This window comes from Cariama cristata, unplaced genomic scaffold, assembly GCF_000690535.1.
Source record: "Cariama cristata isolate BGI_N322 unplaced genomic scaffold, ASM69053v1 scaffold18078, whole genome shotgun sequence".
Classification (NCBI taxonomy): Eukaryota; Metazoa; Chordata; class Aves; order Cariamiformes; family Cariamidae; genus Cariama; species Cariama cristata.
The window spans coordinates 52,002-75,347 of record NW_009629612.1 but is presented as its reverse complement, the minus strand read 5'-3'; the positions used below and the strand labels follow the sequence as shown (position 1 = coordinate 75,347).

The 23,346-nt window shown below is 43.2% G+C and overlaps 1 protein-coding gene across 1 annotated transcript in view; it reads left to right on the top strand.

Moving 5' to 3' along the window:
* Nucleotides 1–23,346, top strand: part of GLRA1 (glycine receptor, alpha 1) — a 39,976-nt gene that overhangs the window by 2,503 nt on the left and 14,127 nt on the right. Inside the window, exons 2-3 of the mRNA XM_009705236.1 lie at nt 13,201–13,331; nt 17,265–17,332. Coding sequence (XP_009703538.1) covers nt 13,201–13,331; nt 17,265–17,332 — 199 coding nt within the window. The remainder of the gene's footprint in view (nt 1–13,200; nt 13,332–17,264; nt 17,333–23,346) is intronic.

Sequence of the window (23,346 nt, the reverse complement as noted above, 5' to 3'; positions counted from 1 at the left end):
CTGGTGTGTGAATGCAAACATTATGGTATTGCAAATACGATATTTGTTTCTGTTACAGTTGGGGTGTTTTAAAAGGAATTTGTGGTAAGTGGCTTATTCTGACAAGCCTTTCTTTATGGAAGAGCATTTCCCATTTTGCTACCTGCCTTCTCAGACTGCAGTCACTTAGCTGTGACTAAGACATTTACTGAGATCCTGAATAGAGGCAGTGATAGAAATGAGGTTGAGGTGGGAGATGAAGAGCCTTCTGACAGACAGGCTGCTTGACCAACCTTTCCTTACATAAATATTTATGTAAGGCAAAATGCTATTGCTTGAAAATAAAAATAGATTGGACGGTATTTACACAGGGACTTCCAGATGGTCTGCTTATATCCGTGGAGACATATACAACCATTCTCCCAAAGTCTAACTATATATCCTGCATGGTGGTATCCTGGGTTCAGTTGTGAATTCCATCAGGCAGAACAAAAAGGTACCCCTACCCTATGATGATCTTGTCTGGACTTTCTGTTGTACCATCACATTTTAATAGCTGTAGTAGTCCAGAAGCACCACTGCATAAGCCTGAGGGTAGGAATGCACCTTGTATAAGTCAAGAGATAAAAGATAGCCTAGAACTGGCACCTTACCCAGCTGGACACTGTCCTGTGAGGTTTTGAAATTGTTTGGGCCCGATTCTTGTCCTAATTGTACTTCTATATATCAGAAATCAGCAGCACGACCTTCACTGAATCGAGATCAGAGTTGGCCCCTTCTGAACAGCAATCCATCAGCTAGCAGGAGTGAGTCAAGGCTACTGCTCCAAGTGATTCACCAGCTAAAAGGTGCTTCCAGCTTCAGATCCTGCTGGATTGCTGTAACTGGCATTTTTATATTCTCTCCTGTCAGTAACAGAGCTGTTTGATTCCAGTTTTTAAAACAGTAAGAAGATGCCATTGTGAATATGCCGCCTCTTAACTTTGTGGAAAGAAAGATACATTTTCCTAAAACAAACTTGACAAGTAAAGTAGATGACTGGAGAGCTGCTGATTTCAGCCCCTTGAAAAGACAACAAAAGGCAGCGGAAGGAAAAGGAGAGTAATGTGCAAGATATCAGCAAACCTTGCTGCTATAGCTCTGCAGCACTGGATAGCATTACAGAGGTACCAGTGAATGAAGCGCTAACCAGAGACTTCTAGAGTCACAAGCTAAGCAATGTAGCAGATATTCTCTGTAGTTGAAGAGTATTTTCCTCATGCTAACTAAAAATCTACGCAAAGTTGTGCCTTATGACCTGTTGTGCCTCTGCTGAGGCTGTTGGCTCCTCCACAAAATAAAAATAATTTAGCAAAGACTTGGACTAGATGGCTCTAAGGATACTCTTTAGCTTCTTTGGTCTGCAACCAGTAATAGCCCCATCAGAGACCCTGCTAGAAGAGTTACGCATTCAAAGTTTGAAAATGTGATGAGGTAGACAATTCTACCTAGAAACACTTATAAATTGTTCCACAAAGAAAGATTAATTTGGTGTCGATCCAGTAGAAGCCCAAAATGTTTGGGACCTTGCCTCCCACAGGGACTTTGATACACTCATCTATCCATCCATCACAATTCTCTTGCGCTTTAGGCAATTAAGACAAATCAACGTAAAGTACACAAAACGTTTTCCAATGCAGTCTAATCTTAACCTTCCTCTCTGAACAGCTGCTTTAAACAACTCCAGACTTGCTCTTTAAATAGATCAGAACAAAAGAAAGGCTTCATAAATGTCTGGGCAAAAACTATTACCCCCACCCTTGTGTTGAGTGCAAGGAGCAGGAAAACCATAGATAATCGCCTTGCTTAACAGAAGCATTACAAGAAACGTCGCTGTTTCTCACACACACTAATAAAATATCCTTCGTCTCTGAGGCACTGGTACTGTGCAGCTTTTAGGTAATAAAGACTGGCTGTCCACCTTGGCTCCCACTGAACATTACTCCATACTGCAGTAAGTCCCACTGGCAGAGCACGTATTTACTGGTCAAATACCTGAAGGGAGCTGCTGCTGGAAAGAGATCAATATACAGCGGGAAAGGCAGGATCCTGCCCTTACGTGTAAGGGCATTAGATCATATGCATTGCCTACGGAGACTTCAAGAATAAGAATTTAGGCATGGGAATTTGCTTCCCCCTTACTCCTCTTCTCCCATGAAAGAGGTGTTGAGACCCTTACATATGAAGCAAGTCAGCAGCAAAGGGTTCTCTGACTCCGCTTTAATAGCACAGACTAAAGGCTAAGTTCATTCTGCTACTGACCAAGTGATTGAAGTCAAAAAGGAAAGCACTCATAAGCAACAGCACACTTGCCACTCCCCTGGCCTTGGGCAAACATTTTCCTTCTTGGCTTATGAAATTCATCTCACCAAATCCTCATGAGCTGGTCTGGATAGAAAAGGATCCCAACGTCTGAATTAAGATGTTAATCAATATCCAAGATTAAATTACTTTATTATCCCAGCACCGACTGGTGATCATTCATCTGTGATAGAAAACCAGTGGAGAAGTATGTTCTCTTTTCATCCTAGCATGCAGGTTAAAAGGGCTCTCCAAATTTCAGTATTGAGAACAAGATGTCAGACCACCTAATGAATGTAATTGCTATTTAGGTACTGATGAAAGACAAGGTTTTTTAAAAATGAATCATGCTTTAAAATCACCACATGCAAATCAAACCCACAACATTTAGATATGTTAAATCATCTAAATCTGTTCACTGAGTTTCACTTGCTTACCTTCTATAACCTGGAGCTTTTTCAAAAATCCCAAGGTGACTAGTATTAAGACAACAGATAGAATTCAAAATGCATTATCAGCCTATCTGTTTTATTTGCCCGTATCGGCTGATAATGCATTTTGAATTCTATCTGTTTTATTTGCCCGTATCAGCACTCACCGTTGTGGCACATTAAATCAGGGTTTCACTATTTCCAGTAAATTACCCTTTTGCTATTGTTACCTTGCATACTGTCTACTGACCTTTATCTATCAGCAAAAGCACACTAATTTCTACTCTTATGAAGTATGGTTACACTCTGCACCTCTCACTTTTCAAGAAAAATTGCTCATCATATTCTTTCACATGTTAAAAACGTCATTCCAGCATGCCCTTCCTACCATGATTCAATTCAATTTTTTGATTGACAAAACAAGTCAATCCAAGCTGTTTTGATAAATTCAGTTTGGGAAAAAAAAAAATTAAAGAAAAAAATTACAAAACAAACTTGTGATAAATTAAGCAAGAAAGAAGGAGTGAGAGAAGTAGGAATTTCTCCTGCTGCTCCAGTGACTGGAAGGATCAGTAGCAGCCACAACCAGACAACTCAACACCAGGTTGTCTGGCTGCTGATTTCTAGACCTACTTGCACAGCCCAGAAAAGAGCAACTTTTGCATTGCACTCAGCATAATCAAATATTGCCAATTCAGCAGGTCAGTTCCCCTTAAAGAGGGAAATAAAAATAATAAAAAAAAAAATCACCTCTTCTTTGTTTCTCCCCTCCTTCCCCCAAAGTATCCAAACAATTTACATTTGTGTTTACAAAGCCAGACAACAGAAACCATTTCCCTCCAGGGGAAGTGATTTGCATTGGTATTTCTTAGCCAAGTTGGTTGGCTGGTGCAAAATCATGTCGTCTCCTTAACCTCTTAGGAAACTGCTGATATGCTCTAACTGATCTGGTCCTGGAGGTCTGCATGCTTTGATCCCACTGGTTCTATAGATCAGATACACACCTCCACGCTGCTCCTAAGTCTCTCCTGATACTTCAAGAGACTGATGGACATAAATTAGAAAAAAAAATAAAAGAGAAAAATATGGCTTTTGCTCCCTTGGTAAGGCCAAAGCACAGAGAGGGCTTGCAGAAAACAGAAATAGATAGAGACAGATGCACCCATCATTTACACGCACTGAGCACTCCCCATTATGCAGACAATTATTTCATCCATATAATGCACCATGGTAAGCTGCTGATTTGGGGACTGCACCACATCTGGTTGCTACATAGACACAGTCAGCATCCTGTAAACACATCTCCACTGGATCTAAGTGCCGGCTGAGAAAAGCAGGAGAAACTTAATTTACCAAACCCCATGAAATCTCAATTTTGAGAGGGAGGGGGAAACAAAGGAACACACTTTTGCGCCGGTTTTCCTTTTGATTTCTCCCTTCATCCTTCCACTGTGGCTTACAGCCTGCTAGAAAAAGAAAAAAACAAACGACACAACACACACCAACCAAATGCCCTAGCAGACAGCCAGAGAACTCTCTTGTTTTTAATCAATGCCTCATTGCAGGGTGGGTGAAGAGGGGAAAAGACTACCAAGAGGTTGCCAAGACAAGGAGTGTCGCATGCATGGAACAGCAGGGCTTGCAGTGCAATCAATCATCACACACGCTGCCTTCAGACGAAAGCTGCCGACAGCAGCTCCCCCAACGCGCCTGCCCTGCGAGCGATGCCTGCCCCTACAACCACTCGCCCAGAATGTGGATCCTGTCCCCCAGCCCCAGCAGGGCTGGAGCAAACACACAAATCAATAAATAGCAACAGAAGTGGGATCAATGGTTGATCGGACCACTATTGCACACACCTGGTTCAGCAACAAAATGCAGCTGAGCCAGGAATCACACAGAAAATCCAGGAAAATTCATGACTTCTCACCTTTACCTGATTTCCTTTGAATTTTTTTTTTCTTCTTTTATTTCAGGTGACATAGGTAAAAAGGTGCTTTGTACAAAGCCCCAGTCATAGGCCCCTCCTCCCCTGTCTTATAAAGGAGGTATAAAACCTGAAAGGGTATGAGGGTCAGCTATTATCAGCACCCTTTAAAAAAAAAAAATCCTTGCTCCAAATGTCCTTGTTGGTGCCAAAATCCCCTGTGGGTGGGTAGGTCGAGTTCCCCACCATTACAGCAGGATCCGTGCACCATACACATTACTGCAGTTCGGAGTAGGGAAGCAAGATGTTCTGAATTCCTGGCTGAGGCAGCCTTTTCTTATAAGAACTACAAAGTCAGGCTGTGGACAAAAAAAGTGATTTTTCATGGGGTATCTTTCCAATCTTGTGTCTTGATTCACTCCCAGTGCTTTCACCCTCTGGAAGCACTGCTGAGCAGGTCAACAGTTCCTGACATATCCACACACACAGATTTATTTTTTTTCCCTGCACCAGAGCTCCCAAGATCCAATCTACAAACCAAACTGCATCCATCCCACCTCTCCTGCCACTCCATGTGCCCGAGATTCGCAAGCATCCTCCAGCTTCCAGCCCCATCCATCACACCCTGACACAGAGCTATGGGCTTAGAAATCACCTCCCAGCAGCGTGGCTGACAAAGTACAAGCCTCATCAAACACAGCCTGCTCTCCTGCACCCAGGCAGGCCCTGCAGCACTGGAAGGTTGAAAAGATGGGGTGTTGTTTTTTTTTTGGTCAAGGAGCTGAAGAAACCAAAGTCAGAGGGCAGCCGGGGTGGGGAGGAGAAGAGCCCTCCTGGGTAGCAGACCCAGAGCTTAGCCATTCATTCCAGAAGTTACATTTCATTATAGTTTATGAATAAACTGATAAATTACACCAGGAATCAGAGACAGCACAGAGGGAACATTCATCTCCAGCAGAGTATTTGTGTTGGAATGACAACAACTAATTCCATCAGAAAATATCAAAATGAGCTCTCTTACCATGCAACTCATTTTACACAGTACAAAATACACACCTCAGAGAGCCCAGTTTTACTATGGACCCACAATTTTGTCGTTAGGTTATGAGCATTAGCTCAGGAGCCCTTTCCAAAGGATCTGTTGCAAAAAGTTTCAGAAGATAAAACCCACCACCACTCTGCACTGCATGTTATATCTCTTAAAAGAATTCTATTCATATCACCTCTGATTTATAAAAAAAAAGTAGTTAAAATATTCTTATCCAATCTTAACAAGCAGCATAAATCCTTAAACTAAAACTAATTTTTAAAAAGCTGCCGTATCAAGCTATTCAAACTGATGAAAACGCGACTGATAGTGCGACTGCAGAGCTATAGATAGAAGAGCATTCGTGATTTCTCGTAATTCTCTGACACTTCTCTGGTCTGTGATCTAAAACCTTCTGACGTCAATTGAGGTTCCCAGCGCAGCTCTCGATCCAAACACTAAATCAAGAGCATATCAGTGAAGAGAATATTTGTTACCTAGAATATGAAGCCTCGTCTTGTAAAGACATTTTCCCCCTTTATTTACTGCATCCAGGAAGGCTGTTTATGCATAGCTTTAAATATATAACTAGCCCCCCTGACTTTAAAGGGAATATTCAGTGTGTGTGAAGATAGACACATTCTTTTGTCTTTGCAGGGATTGTTTTTTTCCTTTGCTTTTTAATGAAGAATGTAATTAACTTTTTTTAAAGCCTTCAGTACATGCACATGTAAGAGTCAATGCTGGTGTTTGCTGGATTTATTTCACAAGTGATTAAAACCTGAGATTTGACTTGTGCTTCTCCATTGTTTGAGTTGTATTTTCAAACCTGTCTTAGTGGCTTAATATCATACATCTCCAGAAAGTCACTACTTCTGCTCCAAGAGCTGTAGATGCTTCTGGAAGAGGGATTAGTAGAGAATGTCACCAGAGAGAATGCCTGTGGCTCCAAACTGAATTTAACACACACTTTTTTTTGATATGCGATAAGCAAGAGTGACTACACAACATATCAGAGTTTGAACAACAGTCCTTGTAAGAGCAGAGATCTTACATGTAATTGATCACTATTCCCGTGCAATTTGTTGGTCTCCCCATGCTCTTCCCATCTCAACACCACACAACATGCAGATTTCTCCCCCTACCCCAGTTGATTGTCTAGTCTTATATTCTTTTCTTATTGCTGACGTTGCCTGGACAGAGCAATTATTCCAAGTGCTGGTGTCTTTCCATGGAGTTAATCAGTGTAATTGGGATGTTTTATAGTTCTGGACAGGGTGTTTTGCCATATGGCATAGGAGCCATGGGCTGCAGGAACGTGGCAGTGGAACACAGAGACATTGGAACACCGCAGTATGAAGAAGAGATTTTTCTCACTCCAGTAAAGTTGTTGCAGCTTTTCCTGGGTGGGAATGACCACAGAGGGTTAATTCCCTGAGGCCTATGGAAAAGCATCTCCCAGCTCCTCTCCTCCTGTACAGCCACAGATCAGTGGTAACACGTGTTGTGCAGGACCCTTGAGAGTGTTTTGGGACCTTTTGGGTTAAAACTTTAACTGATTACATCCTGCGACTACTGCAATGCAGTTACTTCTGGTGCAAGAGCTAGAATTGGTTTAAACAGCTCACAGCAACAGAGCACAATCATCCAGGACAGAGATGGCCACATTTAACAAGTCTGTTTCTTTCCCATCCCCCTCCTCCTACCATGAACAGAGATAAATAATAGTTAATTGCCCATTTCTTTCTCAGAGTGAAATCTCCTTCTCACAGGCTCTCAAATCCCATATTTCATCAGTCTAACTGTACACTACTATTTTCCCGTCCCAACATCCAGGTCTGCTCCATGCCCCTGTTGCATAAGTTCTCAGTTGAATTAAGAAAACAACCAAGTCCAAATTTCCTCCCCACCTCTGAGAATTAGCTTTGCAATTCACCCCTGTAGCACACCCCACATCCGTACTGCAGGGACTGTAATTACAAGCAGTTAAGCATGACCACGTGGATTGCAATCAGTACTGTGTAACCAACACATCTGTAACATTCAGAGCTGCTTCTACTCTGGACCGTGCCAAAAATATAACATCAGGGCTGTCTTCTCCCCATACACTCCCACTCTTCTTTTATCCTGTCCACCTCTACCGCTGTAAGCCAGGAATTCAGACAACGTGACAGAGAAAAACATGCAGACAATGACTTTCATCCTTCTTAATTGAATTGCATATCAATATTGATTGTGCTATTCATTTTAATAGTAAATCTAATCATTAAAAAAAGTCTACTTGCAGTCTCTGCCAAGCCTTCCCAGGCCAGCATCTGGCAGCATTTCCCTCCAGATAACATGTTGATGTGCAGTCAGAAATAACAGGCTGTGTACACAGTTTAGGGCTGCCCCTTTTTGTTTTCACCAGGAAAAAAAAAATCTCTCCTCTGTCTTTCCTCCCTCTCTCTGGCCACTGCAGACAGGATGGAGAGAGGCAGCCCCAGCATCAGCAGAGGTTGAACACAGGCTGGGCTCTGCTGAGCTCCAGTCTCCGCTCAGGGGCCTCTGTGCCCAAGAGGTACCAGCTCAGGGACCAGCAAGATGGTTCAGGAAAAGCAGGGGGAGAGTTACCATCGGTAACACTACTTAATCATGGACAACAAGATGCCTTTCTATGCCCAGCCATCTGGTGTTCTCTTTGCAACTATGCCTCTCAGAGCCTGCTGGTCAATAAAACTAAGCTGATGAATTCTCCCGTGTGCCCAAGACCCGATACTGCTCTAGCCTGACTTAGAAGGTAATGGAGGAAATCTTTATACTGGTCACCTCAGCCTGCCTCAAAGACCTGATGGATATTCCAACTCTCCTGGGATACCTACTTACAGAAAACATCACATTTGAAGGACAAATGCGTGAGCCAGCTCACCTGAACACTACTCTCAACATATCCCTGCCAAGCTTTCTGCCTTGAATTGCGTTTCAAAAATAAACAAACCACTTCAGAAACCTGTGCTGAGCAGCAGCTGATCACTTACCCTGGCTCAGTATCTTCTATTTCCCCAACCTGCAGAGAGCCCAACCAGAGAAATAAACCCACTGCTCGTCTCTTGAGCCACTGATGTTGCACCAGTTTACCTTCACAGGGGCCTGAGCCTTCCATGCTTTGCAGAGATACATTTCCTCTGTGAACACTTGTTTTGCAACAGTTTCTGTTTATGCTGCCAGACATTACTTTTTTACCCTCAGAATTAATGATTAACAATTAAATTATTTGACAGGGGAATAGAGGCCCCATGCTAATTAAATTCCTTCATCTCTCCTCTTCACAAAGAAAAAAAATTCGCATTTCTCAGTATCAGCATTCAACCAGAACTGGGCAGTTTGTGATATTGGACTTAATTGGATGGACAACCACAGGCACAGCCAAAAAAAAAAGCATGAAGATATTGCACAAGGGCCATATAAATTGAGAGAGGAGGAGGAAACAGCCAGCTGGGGAGCTGGGAACCGAGCAAACTGACACGTTCAGACTGCAGAAGAGCCACTTTCTAAACAAATAACTTTATAAGAATATATCATCTGTTTAGCTGAAACAAAATAATGCAGAGCAAACAGTGCCTGCGTAGGCTGGGAGAAATGAATAACAGGTGTCCTGCAAAGCCCAACTCCTCCATTTTAAGGAATACAATCCTGAGCTGGGCTGTTCATCTCCACCAGCTTTCACCTTCAGGTGCCTGATAGCGGGCTGGAGCTCCTAAGGGCTCGGTGCTGTCTGCTTACATGCAAGCATTAATGTCACAAAAGATTATGCTAGTTCATCGACCCTTTGAAGAGATCTTTGCCATTGTTGTTGCTGTGATGATTGCCTGATGGCACTTTCTCAGCCAGATCCACTAGGGATTACACCAGCGTGAATAAGATAAGCCGCAGTCTGGCTGCTATTGAAATGCACCAAGATACTCTCAGCTCAGACAACAGTCTTGCACCAATGCAAACTACATCCTCGGTGGTTTTGTTACATGTTTTGCCTCCTTTTGGTTTTTATTCAGAGAATAAATTTTCTCTTCGAACAACACAACAACCTACCCTAAATTTCCAATTATTTTCTATCATCAATAATTGTCAAATCACTTGGCAATTTCCCTCTCCTCATCCCTGCCAGACCAGGAGATGAATGGTTCTGTTGGATTTTCAAGGGTGCTTTGGTAAGAACTAAGGGATGGAGAAAATCACAGAAAGCTCTCAAGGATGCACACGCAGCACTGGTCAAGACAGACCTTGAAGAGAGCAGAAGTTGATAGCTTTTTGGGGTGCTGAGCTAAACTGCCACAGCAAAAAGTCGTCACAAGAAGAATGAACATTTCAAGGTTGTGTTAGATGTAACACATCCCTCCAAAGCACGGTGGGGTGGGCCAGCCCCTCTGTAGCTCCCAGGGGTGATTTCTACTATTAGTTCTGAGCTAGGTAGTAGACACATCTGCCTGCTGCTGGAAAGGCTTTGCTATTCCCTCATCCACTGCTTTCTTGCCTTTTCTTACTAAATCTACAGGGGAAGTTGTTCCCAGCTAGTTTTAGGAAGACATTTAGTAACCAAACAGAAACCAGAAGAAACTTGGAACTCTTCATTCCTAGGTCACCTGGGTAACAGCACACAGCAGCCAAACAAGGCTTCTAAAACACACACACCAGGAGGCATGAAACCATGGTGGGCAGCTTCAGCACATCCCCAAAGGCGGTCACAGAAACTGCTCGTAGGGATGGGCACAAAGCTGCAGAAAGCATGTGGCTGTGCAAGGGTGGTCCTCTCCCAGATGCTTGTGGGATTCAATTATCTAAATATATACTTCCATGTAGGAACTGAGCCCATGAAATTCATTTACTTGCAACTTTGATGCAGAAATAATCAGAAAACGGCACCCAAGAAATGCCAGCAGAGTCACTTACAGAAGTGGAGTGAACACATTCAGCACAGGCTTTCACACTGAATTTACAGGAAAGCTGAACACTGACTTCTGTACATTTTCACCTTTTTTTTTTTTAAAGTGAATGCCAGAGGAATTGCAGTTTCTAATTATCTTTTTGCACTTAAAGCTTATTAGATTTCTATTGCCTCTTCCCCCCCCACCCCCCACTTTTCCACTTCCATATACTTCCCTCCAGTCTACAGTTAACAAGAAGAAATGAGTGTATTGCACTATCTGGCATCTTGCTGCTGAAGTAGCAGGAGTCTTTGGTTACCAAGTCATTTGCTGCTTAATTGAAATCTTTTCTCTCGACTCATTGCCATGCAGACACTCTATTGGAATGCAATAGTCCAGTATTGATTGTCCTCCCACTCCCAGCTTTCTTCTTCTGAGTTTGCAAATCAATTGCACCCTGTTGTTCTCGTAAAAAAAATATTAAAAAACATCATCCATTCCACACCCCCGTTTACCCCTGAAACACACTGATTTGGCTTTGCATAGTTTTTCGGAGCAGAGATGGGGACAGGACAAGAAAGGGCATGTGACTATAGTAAAAGCTAGATCCACACCTTGTCACATCACCTCCAAGTATGAGTGTGCATCTGCCAGTTTAGATAAGGTCCAGTGTGGGAGTGAATTGTGAACATATAAAGGGTGAATTAAATCTTAGTTTTAGAGTCTTACTGGAAGTGATCTGGAATTTGTCTCCCCTCTTTATTGCAGAAATTAAACCATTTTTGACAGTTAAAAGATCTAGTAATCAGAGAACCCTAATACAGTTGCAGCTTGCAAAAGAAGCCAGACTGCAGGCGTGAGTTTGCAGGATTGAAAACCAAGGCTTGGCAAGCCATCACTGCTAACACTAGAGAAAAGAGTCAACACGGTACAGGTTCCTACAGACTCCTGATTTTGAAATTATGGCACCCAAGCCCTTTTGGATCCATTTTTAAGTCCTGAGGAACTTGATGGTTCAAAAATGCTCTTGTTACCTAGACAAGGCCTTGATATTTGTGTCTTTGGAGTCTCAGCTCAAGCTTGTATTGTATGAACAGGTCTTTGAGAGCAGGGTCACATTAATGTCACACATAGTAACCATCCCTAAATTCTTCCTGATAGATCTTGGGTCAGTACTTAGCATTATTCTCCTGAAAGACAGCAGGTTTGACTACTGCAGAGTCTCCTGAAAGAAGAAATCAAAACTTCCCAAGGCGATGTCCCCATGCTGTAACAGGACTCCATGGTGTCCTTTGCGAGGACACATGTAGCTGACTATCTTGCACCTGTGACAAACATGCTTAGGTCTCTCAGCTGCTCTGCACACTGATTTATCACAGTTCCCACACAGTCTTTGTACTTTAAAAATTTCAGGAGTTTTGCAAAGGGTGAAACAATGAGCCTCACTTCCTCCTGAGCACCTTTCTTTGGCTTATTACACGTTTGCATTGCAATACAGCCTGTAGGCTTTAACCAGCATCAAGCATCTGAACTCACAGGCAAAGACAGCTCTTGCCCTAGGCATGTTACATATCACCTATGGGGTATAGTTTTTTTGTTAATCTGGGCAATTTTATACCACACTTTCAGCCTGGGAACAGATCTGTGTTGGAGTTGAAGACATATAAGCATAGAGAAGGAACTGAATTTTGTCCACTCCTGTCTTGGAAATCAAACTTCCTGCAAAGTTGAGGATGAGCACCTAGTCACTTGCTCCTATGCAGATGGTAACAGCAGAAACTTCCTAAGCCCAAATCATCACCCTCTAGATCTTGTGGACTCCCATAGAGTCAGAAAGCACATTGCCAGTCTGAGATTTTCATCTTCGACAGATAAATTGGTAATTTCACTCTTTCTGTCTGAGAGGTCATACAAGTCCCAAAAAGATTTCACTTCCTTTCATCCTCAACCCAACATGAGTATCATTTCAGGATCACGTTCCAGACACCTCCCAGTCCAGAAACCATGTTGCTGTATGGAACGCAGACCCCTGCATTGCAGGTACCAATAGCAAATGCCAGACTCACCAGCAAGCAGGAAGCAAAAATATATTTATCCCCTACAGTCCCAAAGGTTCTGCAGGAGCTATACAAGCAGATGACACTCATTTAAGCCTCAAATTCTGGATTGCTCTGATCCTACCTGCCTTTCAGAAAATCAGACTATCATAGTACCAAATATGCTCCTTGCTATTTGCCATGTAATTAAGCAGTAATTGCTGCCCAAGGCCAATCTCAGAGTGTATTTTACCTGTGGAGCTCAGTGCCAGAGTTCACATGTGTAATTCAGTGGCATGCCAAGAAGCTATACCTAAACTCACAAAAGGATTTTCTCCACTCATCATCTCTCTTCTACTTTGGTGGCAGCTGGGATTCTGTATTCTGAGATGTTTGGGCTGGGCAAACAAATTAGCAGAGACCAGTTTCATTAGGAATTCACACAGGTACCCATCCTGCCTCACAACAAGAATGAGATGTCGACTGCTGTTTCTGGACCCCAAACCCTACCCAGTATGGGATGTACACTAAAACCTCCTCTTTCTTTCTACTCACACAGCCTGGCAGCCTCCAAAGAAGCTGAAGCAGCAGCACGATCTGCCCCCAAGCCCATGTCTCCTTCCGATTTCTTGGATAAGTTGATGGGGCGAACTTCTGGATACGATGCCAGGATCAGGCCAAATTTTAAAGGTATGCAAAACTTCTGGTTTGTGGCTTTATTTTGTGTCTGAAAACTGCATGCAAACCTCATGAATGCCTCCCTCACTGTATATGGAATAGGAACAGTCTTTATATTCATATGAAATATTTATGATAATGAGAGATTTGGCTCACGGGTCCCTTGTAGATATCTAGAAAGGCATCTGACTTACACTCAGAATGGAAATTATCTTGTAGGACATGCAGGAAAAACTTTAATATAGGGATCATGGATCCTGCCAAACCAAGCAGTGACTGGCAGGGAGCTGAACATCTTACAGATTAGGAGAAAAACTTCAACTTTAGTTTCTCCTTAAGTCACTGCCCACAGCACCTTCTAATAGTGGGCAATGCTCCCCCCTTACACCCACTGAAGCCATGAGCAGTCTCTCCCATCAACTCCAGAAGAATCCAGCAAGATGCTGGGGCAGTTCTGACCCATCACTGTCCCCCATTAGCAAAGGGGCTCTTAAGCTCTTGCCCAGCACAGCTCCATCACAACAGCTGCATTTCACACCCAATTTCCCTGGTTCACCCTATACTCCCTGGCAGCCAAGCAGCATCAAAGCAGGCTCTGGGAGAGAACCTCTTTCTTTGCTCCTCAAAACACCCCTTCTAACAAGAGTGGGTTTTGTGGGGGTTTCAGATTATTTTGTGTGTGTGTTTGTTTTCTTTTCAAACAAGCTGACTTTCCCAGAGCTATTTGCCCTTGAATCACACCCAGGGATAAAGCAGGACCTGTCCCCTCTCAGCCACTGTTCAGCCCTCTTCAACACTCATTTCATTCACTTCTTTTGTTTCCTGCTACCAATTCCTCCTCCCCGCCAAGAGTCACTGGTAATGCTAACATAGGACTCCCAGAACCCATTCATCATGGTGACAGCACCTGCCATCCAGCTTCAAACAATAAGCTCTATATTTGGATCTAAAAGCCCAGTATAGGTGGGAAGCTTATGTCCTAGTAATCAACTAGGCAACAGAGAACGCTGCTGGTTTTGTCCAAATCACAAAGAGTTAAAAAACCTCCCTACCACTAAGTTATGCACACACACAAAAGAAATTAAACTTTAATATTTAATGAAATGTATACATTATCTTCCTGCCAAAGGCAGCTGTATTGCATTTTTATTTGAGATAATTTAATTTCAGTTTTATTTCAATGAACTACACCTTCCCCACAGGGCAGTTTTGCTGGCTTAGCCTCCCACACATAAATCAGGCTCCAATTTATATGGGAGGCATAGGAGGATGTTTTACAGAGCTTGGGGTTGTAGCTCTCAAAGCATGTCATTTAAATTAACTGCAGTAACTCATAAGGGCATTTTAATGGCTTAGATCTAAATGAAAATAATACCAAAGATCTGTATTAGATTGATTTTTGGGGAGGGGAAGATTAACAAAAAGAAGATTGCAGCTTTTCTGTAAATGCTGTAAAGTCTGGACTTAGCTGTGGATTCACATTTTGAGAACAAAGAAACCAAGGCCCAAATGCTTCTTAAGTTGGAGGATGAAGTCAGTGACTCAGGCAGGGACAGAGCTGAACCTGGCAGGTGTGGGACAAGGGCCTCGCACCCAGGCTGTACCCTTAACCCTTGCTGCTGGAAAACTGTATTCCTTCACAGCTGCATCCCACTGCTGAGGTGGCACGTTTCGGTGGAAGGCAGGGAAGTTTCTAGATCCTGACACAATCTAAAAAAGACCCAAAACCCTGCAGAGTGCTCACAGCTCCCCTTGGATGCAGTGGGAAGGGCGCAGTGCCTCAACAAGAGCTGGGCTGCCCCAAGGACAGAGTTGTCTTCACATGCACTAGGCCAAGCTCATCCCGCACTCAGCTTCTCATCAGCACAGGATGAGGAAGAGGAGGGCAAAAATCTTCCATGCAGAGTCATGAGCACATGCAGTCATCCAGGAGGTCAGCTCAGCATTTTTTTTATGCTGTGCCCTTTGGGAATGGAAAGTCACATGCACATGGACCTCCTATGTGGTTTATAAGATGGATGTAGAAAAGAAAACTATATACTCCTGAGCTCAACAGGAGCAGTACAGGAGGGATAAAACAAGTGCTAAAGCCTGATCAACTGTGTGCTTTCAGCTGCTGGATAAGCTTCACAAGCCTTTTGGACAAGAGAGGTTGGTGAAGGGGGCAAAAAAAAAAAGACACCATTTTGTATCTGATATTTTAGCCCATGCCTATGTTTAACTGTCTGGAGGAAGAGCTGCACAGATTGAACCATACATGAGCTGCTGCTGAGCTGGCAAACGGCTGTCTGGGAGCTGGTCAGACAGAAGCCTGCTCCGGTTGCCTGGGACTCATACCAAGAAAGTCCCTGCCATAGAGAGTAGTACTGTTACATGGCTGCAATCCTTCTCCTGCAGGGGACAGGCACAAAGAAGAAGCCAGAGTAGGAGAGGAGGAAAGGGAAATGATGAGGAGCAAACCAAGCTCCAAGTGTTACTTAGTAATCAGGAAATTCCATTAATTTCCACAGAGGAGGAAGTTGTGCCTCTAATTAGTGCAAAGCCTCTCATTTAAGCCATTCCTCCCCCCCAGTATTTCATCTTGCAGCAACTGCCAGACTGCAGATGTGACCTTAACGGGCAAGCGTCACTCCCCCAGTGAGGCTGAGCCATCAGGCAGTGTTTGAAATGCAGACACCATCCTTGTCTCCATAAAGGATGGGGGAATAATCTAAAAATCCTCACTCCCCATTTCCACACATCTTATCTTCCCAGAAGCATCTGTCACAGGGATGATATGAGATTAATTCCCCCAGTGTTAAAGGGGGACCTTGGTTCCTGGGGCAGTGTCCTCTGCTCTCTGCCAGGGCTGCCTTTCCCCCACACACCAGACAGCACCAGCAGCAGGTCCTTTGGGAGCCCCCAGAGGAGAGGTTCCTTTTGCTTTTCCCCTCCCCTTGTTAACTCTCTGCAGAAATCCTCTCATTATATACAAGCAAGCCACTGGTTTACCAGGCACCAGATATGTCTCTGGTTCCAAAGTGTTCTTCAGCTTTTTGTGTTGTGCTCAACTACAGCTCTTGGCATCTCCCTTGGTGCAAGTGCAACATTTCCGCTTTAAATTTGCTGGGCAACATTGTGATCCGCTTCCAGTCATACCGAGACCTTTGGGCACCAGTACCACCCAAACAGACTGACCCCCATAACCTCTAACCACAATCTTTTCATCCTTTAATCCTCTCTCTTCTCCTTTGGTGGCCCATTAACTTTTCTAATACAAACAGGCCAAACAAAGCTTTGGTCTGAAAGCAAATAAAGCCCAGGAGAGGCATGGCCCAAAGTCTGGGAGTACCCTCTCCCAAAAGAGGACAGCCAGAGAATTTCTGCTGGCAGAGCCCTGAAGTCTCTTATCCAGCTATGAGCCTTAGCAGACACCACCATTATCCCACGGGGTACTTGCTCCTTTACCCAGCCTGATGCCTACGGCACACCCTGTTGCACTGGCTCCATAGGGAGCATATCGTCCTTGAGAAACATTTAGATGCTTTAAATGAGTGTTTTAAAAGTATAGAGTTCTAAACAAGAGGGTCTGTCAATAGTCTCTCAGTTCTTTTCTAGGATACATTGCTATCATGTTCAAGGTGAGCTTGCCACCCATATAGCAATGTCAAGATATCTAGAAAACTGGCTGGCCTGGCTGTGATCTATTCCTTTTCATCAAAATGGCTCACAGAAGAGATATATAAACACTCTCCCAAACAGGGTAATGGAGGTTAACTAAGAACATTGTCTGATGTCCAACTGGTATCAGAATCAAGACTAGACTAAGCCAAGTGAACCAGACCTTATTCCTGTACTCACCCCTCAGTCACCCTGTTCCCACAATAGGTTTTAACACTAGAGTGGAAATACTTTGTCTTGTAAGCACACAGTGAACCGCTGTTCCAATCTGTATTTGTCATGCAGGCCCACCAGTGAATGTCAGCTGCAACATTTTCATCAACAGCTTTGGTTCAATTGCAGAAACAACTATGGTAAGTAAAAAATAAATATCACAGCACAGCTGCTCAGCTACTGGCTTAGCCTCATTGCACTCCCAGCAAATGCAGCATCACCCTCCTCTTTAGTGTGACCAGAGGAAAATATTGTCTCTATGTTCCCAAGTTTACCTAAGATTTGAATAAATTAATGGTCAACACACAAGACTCACAGTACATGTAGTTGAGGACCAGTCTCTCACCATATCTCTATGAAAACACTGTACAGGTCCAGTATAAGGGTCAGAAAAGAAAACAAATAATCTTTTCTGAAGACTTGCCTAAGGCTCCAAGCTCAGAGACAGTTGCAGACACTTTGTGTTTAAGCGCATATAAATCCAGAAGTTTGAATCAACACTTTAAGTGAAGGGAAGACTCAAATATAATCTGCACCAGATTTCAGATTCCCAAAGATTAAGAGAATCACTAGATGATGATTTTCTTGGAGATTATTTCTGTTAGAAAATGATTTTTAATAAAACAATAAAACTCAATATTTGCAAGTTAAGGGTCACTTCAGACAAAGTTAGTGAATGTGGCTAAAGGCTGTATCTAATTGGCAAGACACTAGGAGCAGAGAATTACTAGAACAGGAGATAATTGCTCCATCTGAAAACTATTAAAGATTGGTTGTGACATAATCAGTGAACAGCAAAGGAAAACTCTGGAGGTACAGTGCCTTACCTCTGTGCTAATTAAAGATAATCCAGAAATATGGTGTTTAATTACTTTTTGGTAATTCTTTTTCTAGAAAAAAAAATGTTGAATGAAGAGTGCAAGACTCCAACTTCAGGTGTTTTGTGCATTCATGCAAGATGTTATAGGCTTCGCATACAGATCACACCCCCTGACTTGAACAAGTTACTTGTTATGCATACCACTGTCAGAGCAGATCAACAGCTATATACCTGGGGTTAAGTCTCTCCTGACACTATACAGTTCTTCTCGAAGTGTTTGGGGTTGAGGAGAGTTCAGTTCTAGTAGTAGGGAAAAAAACAAACTGTTACTCTGCCCAAGCACAAAGAAACACATTTCATAGCTGGATTGTAGAATTTTTCAGAGTTCCTAGGCAAGAAGTATATTCATGGATTCATTTGTGTATAAAGCAAAAGAGAAAGAACTAGAACCAAAATACACAACAGTTCCTAACATACTATTTTGTTGGATGCCTCCTTTGGTGTTACAGGCAATAAATACTCTGTCCCTACACAACCTTGTAGGGACAATCCAGAGTGCAAGGGAGAGGGCCAGGCCCACAAGGGATCTCTCTGCAACAGGCAGAGCACATTACAGTGACGTGTTTTTCAATATATCTGTCCTACATTGCAAGATGCGTTGGAGTAGTCATACAAAGATGCCGCATAGACAAGTGAGAAGAAAGGAAGAGAGAGAAGAGAGAGAGAGAGAGAGAGAGAGAGATATGCAGTTCACCTCCAAGACACGCTGCAGAGACTTGCTATCCTCTCCAGATGCCTCTCATTTCATAGTCTATTTTCCATAGAAAAAATTCCCATGGGAACCCAAGAACACCCTCTGGGCACATTGCTTTTTCTAGAAATACCCAAGCCAGCTCTGACAAGCTAGTCCAGATGTCAGGCTGACACAGCATTGCACACAACCTAATATAATGTGCTTCTTTGGGGACAGCGATTCTGCTTGTAAACACTGACAAGAACACAAGCAACACAGGTACTGAAACATCTGAAAATGAGAGCTCAGCAAGTTAAAGCAGTCTTTGGGATGTGCCAACCTGGGGTTTACTCTGCAAAGAGCCAGCCTCTCCCCACTATTTGAGGATGCAGCAGGTCAAACAGGCAGTGTCAGCTCCCCACCACAGTTTCTGGGAAGGGCAGAAGGTCCTGTCATGAAGAGATTTTGAGACAGATCTGACTACTTTGAATTCAAACAAGTGACCAAATATCTGGAAAGGGGCGGGGGGGGAGGCACAGGCAATTCAATGTTTTACCATAAAGAAAACAGTAGTCTATCATTGACCCCTGGGACTGATGATGGTAACACTGCCCCAGCTGCTTTGCTGGCCAAAAAAAAAAAAAAAAGAATATTATGGTTTAGACATATAATCATAGTCAGTCACTAGGCACCCTAAGCCTGGCTGGGTTCAGGTTATAGTTCTACATCATCTTATATTTGGTTACTATTGCACTGCTCCCTGCAGGAGAAGAGCCACAGGCTTTTATGGACACCACACATGCAGTTAGAGAAGGCTTTGAAATAGCTCCATAGTGGGGCTGTTAGATCCTACAGCAGATACCACTGCTACCATTTAAGTTTACACTGCCTGAATCTCACAAATCAGTGTGAGTCATGAGATCACCATGCAGAGGATTAGGGAAATTGGATGCGAATGCTCCCTTCCAGCTTGAGGCATCATGGAAGGCAGAGGAAGAGGAGAAAATACCGGGAAACAGAACAAACCAGACATTTGACACAGCCACTTGGGTCTACAAACCTCAGAAGGAAGGATAATGAGTTGGGGCTGAGAGAAGACATAGACTTCCCAGAGCAGGCAGAAAGGCTGATGTGTGATCCACAAAAATTCAAAATGAACAAGGCAAGAAATAGAGACCTGAAAACTGCTGCAAAGATAGAGGGAATTTAAAAAAGAGACAAAGTCATCCACCAAACTGAATTCTTCAAAGCAGAGCTGACTTAGAGCAAGGGAAGTAAACTCCTTTGAGCATCCTGCAGAACTGGAGAACCAACATAAAAGCCTCCAGTGGTGCATATAATTGGACATTTATGTTAGACTGTGGCTTATAGCTTATATCCATCAACCTCACTTGCAATCAACTCTAAGGACAAAGGAACCTGCAATTGGGAACGCATCCCTGTGAACCCAACAAGTGCTTCAAGGAGAAAGCACTAACTACAGCAGCCAAACAAGTCCATCCAGCCTCCTTCTGTCCCAAAGCATTACTGTTATAGTGCATCTAACAGCAAGGGATTTCAGAGGACAAATGCAAGATACATCCACTCTATCTGCTTTTTTTCACCAAGAACACCAAACAACTCCCATCCCCAATCAAACTGTTAAATCCCTTTTTTGCTCTTCAAAAGCATACACACCTTCCCCCCAGCCATACCAGAGCAGGAAACCTATAGCGAAGCTACAAGCTCTTCATTTAAAAATGAAACAGAAGTCAAGCACACAGGGAACAGGGTCTTGGTTTTAAGTGAATAAACTGCACCAGCTTTGGATTTTTTTCATAGCATGAGACAACTGGTAGGATTATCTGAGCATTTCACCTAACAAATTTCTTCCTATAACAGCAAACTTGAAATTAAGCAACGCCCTTGATCTCTCTTCCAATGGAAGCTACAGTTTTATGGATCTCTCACTGGCTTAGGCAGTTGGGAGCATTTTGTATACAGTGAAGGCACATGGAGAAGGAGGAATATTTTTTTATATCTTCACCTAGAGGTGCTAGGAGCTGGACTCAGTGCTCAAGACCACCCCTCCCAGTCTCATGTTTTAAAAAGGATCCACATAGAGCAAACAAGAGAGAAAGAAAACCACAAAACAGCCAGCACAGCCTCCCCTAGATACAGTATATATATGCAAATTTATTTTTGCCGCTTTCATGCCATAGTTATCACATCTGAAAAGAGCAAACCAAATGACACATTCCAGCCAGCTGCAACACAGCCACAATTGGTCTCCCAGCATCTCCTAAGGAGAAGAGAAGCTGGAGGCTGCAACTGTCCAAATGCTAAATACTTGTTCAGAGGCATCTAAGTATGATATTTCCAATGAGGTAACAAACCATCCTGCAAAACAGGCTAAGCAATTCACTCCAGCCTCACAAGCCACAGTGCAGCAGACAGCAAATATGACTGATGAAGCATACAGGTCACACATTTAATACCTGGTCCACTCACCCCAAGGTCAGTGAGAGACATGAGTATCAATGCACAAAGCCTGTAGCAAAGGCTAGGTTTTGAGCTCATTTTTCTGCAGTCAGTCATTCTTAAAACCAGCCATCAGTCCCGCAGAGATGATAAGTATATAACAAGTCACACAAGACAAAATGAAAAGGTTGTCACAACATCTCACAGTCTGTTGCAGTTTCAGTGTTAGACCTGCAGTGTTCTGGCTATCAACACAGTTGAAGTTTGTCTTTGTACTGACTAGAGAAGGGAATAGGTAAAAAAAGAAAGAGGCAAGCCATGAAATATATGGCTTAAATGAAAAAAAAAAAAAAACCAACTCAAATACAAAAACAAATCAAAAAAAACACCTCAAACCCCAAGCCAGAGAACAAGACCTCACTACTAAATGCCTAAACTTGAAATTCAGGATGGCATCTACAGCCCACCCCCCAGCAGCTCCACCCTTGGCCCAAAGAAACACAACTTGCCCTCCTTTTGTAAGGACACCCAGAAAAACCTTCTGCTTTGAATTCTAGCACAAAAACCCCACGCTGCTCAAGCACCAGAGTATTGCTCCCACCCCTCACCACATGCCTACCTTCCTCAAATGACAAACTTGCTCCTCAGCAGCACCTCCAACACAGCTACTATTCACAGCACCTCCTCCCCTTGGTGCACCTGTGGTTTTCACACCAAGATTCAAATTGGCTACTTGGCTACAGCTGTGGCAAGGTAATGAGGTCGTTTATTAACCCTTCCAAAGCCTGCTCCTGGTGTGTGGGGTTTTTTTGTTGGTTTTTTGTTTTGTTTTGTTTTTGTTTGTTTGTTTCTTTGGGTTTTTTTGCAATCAGTCAGTTGTTGTGCTCCTTTGTAGGACAAGTAGCCTTAAAAATGCTTGCTCATTGTCTTTCTGGAGAATGAACTTAATGGTAATAAAGCCCTTTGTACTCCACTGTCCAGGTGTGATAACAGAATTCCCTCCTGAGGGAGTTCAGTCTCTACCCTGCCTTTTCCATGAGTAAAATGTAAATTTATCAAAGTGCAGTCTCTCACCAAAACTGTTCAATGCAGATGCTGGTCTAACAGAACCCCTGAGTCAGGGGCTGAAACCTATTCAATTTCCTGACAACCTCCATCCCTTCTTCACAACACTACCTCCAGCCTGCCACTGCTTCCCTCAGCCCACCCACCATCAGGTGCCCACTGTGGTATCTTGGGAAGGAAAGGTCTCAAATGATCTTCCATTTCCTTGGCTTCTTGTGAAGTCACTAAGCAAAATTGCATTTCAGCATTATCAAATTGAACTACTTTGATCACCTCAGTCATTTTCTTCCTACCCTGTGTCATTTCCCTCTTGGGAGTAAAATGCCTTTGTGCCAAATCGCAAAACTCCTGAACGTCTCCACAACAGAATTGCTGCTCTCCGCTCCCAAGCCAGCCAGAGGAACAGGCTGCACAAGATAATCAATGTCTGGATGTGATCGGCACACAAATGAGGAACTCAAGTGATAAGGATATGGAGAAAGAGATGGGGGTTTTTTGCTGAGTTTGCAGCCCCAGTAAAACCTTTTTTTTTTTTACTTGAAAGTTCACATCAGAAATTGGTCCATTCTGTCCACCATTTAGGAATAACTGTGGACTTCCTGGTGATTGCTAATTAAGATCTCATACAACAGCATCCAGAAGAAACACTGTGTATCTCCAGGTAGCCAACAAATGAATGTTGTCTGGCTCATCAGCTCTCAGCTTGACTGCAATGTCTAGGCACAAAGCTTTCAACACACAGGATCCTTTCACTGGTATAGCATACTATAACCCTTATCTTAGGCTATCTGGCAGCCACAGACATGCCCCATTTGTTCTTCATAACTTCTGCTGGCTCCTCAGGCAGTGTCATGTCCAGTTTGCAGTCACAGTGCTTCTTTTTACATTTATGTTCAAGTTAGCCTGGACACAAGATATCTAAAAGGCTGCTCAGCACCTTCAATACTACAGTGCAAAGCAGCTGTCTGTCATAAGGAAAAAGGCATCTGGGAGGAAACAACTGCTCTCAGTGGCCAGGACAGGCCTGTGGAATAAATCCACCGAGAAGGAAGATCTTCATAAACACACACACACAG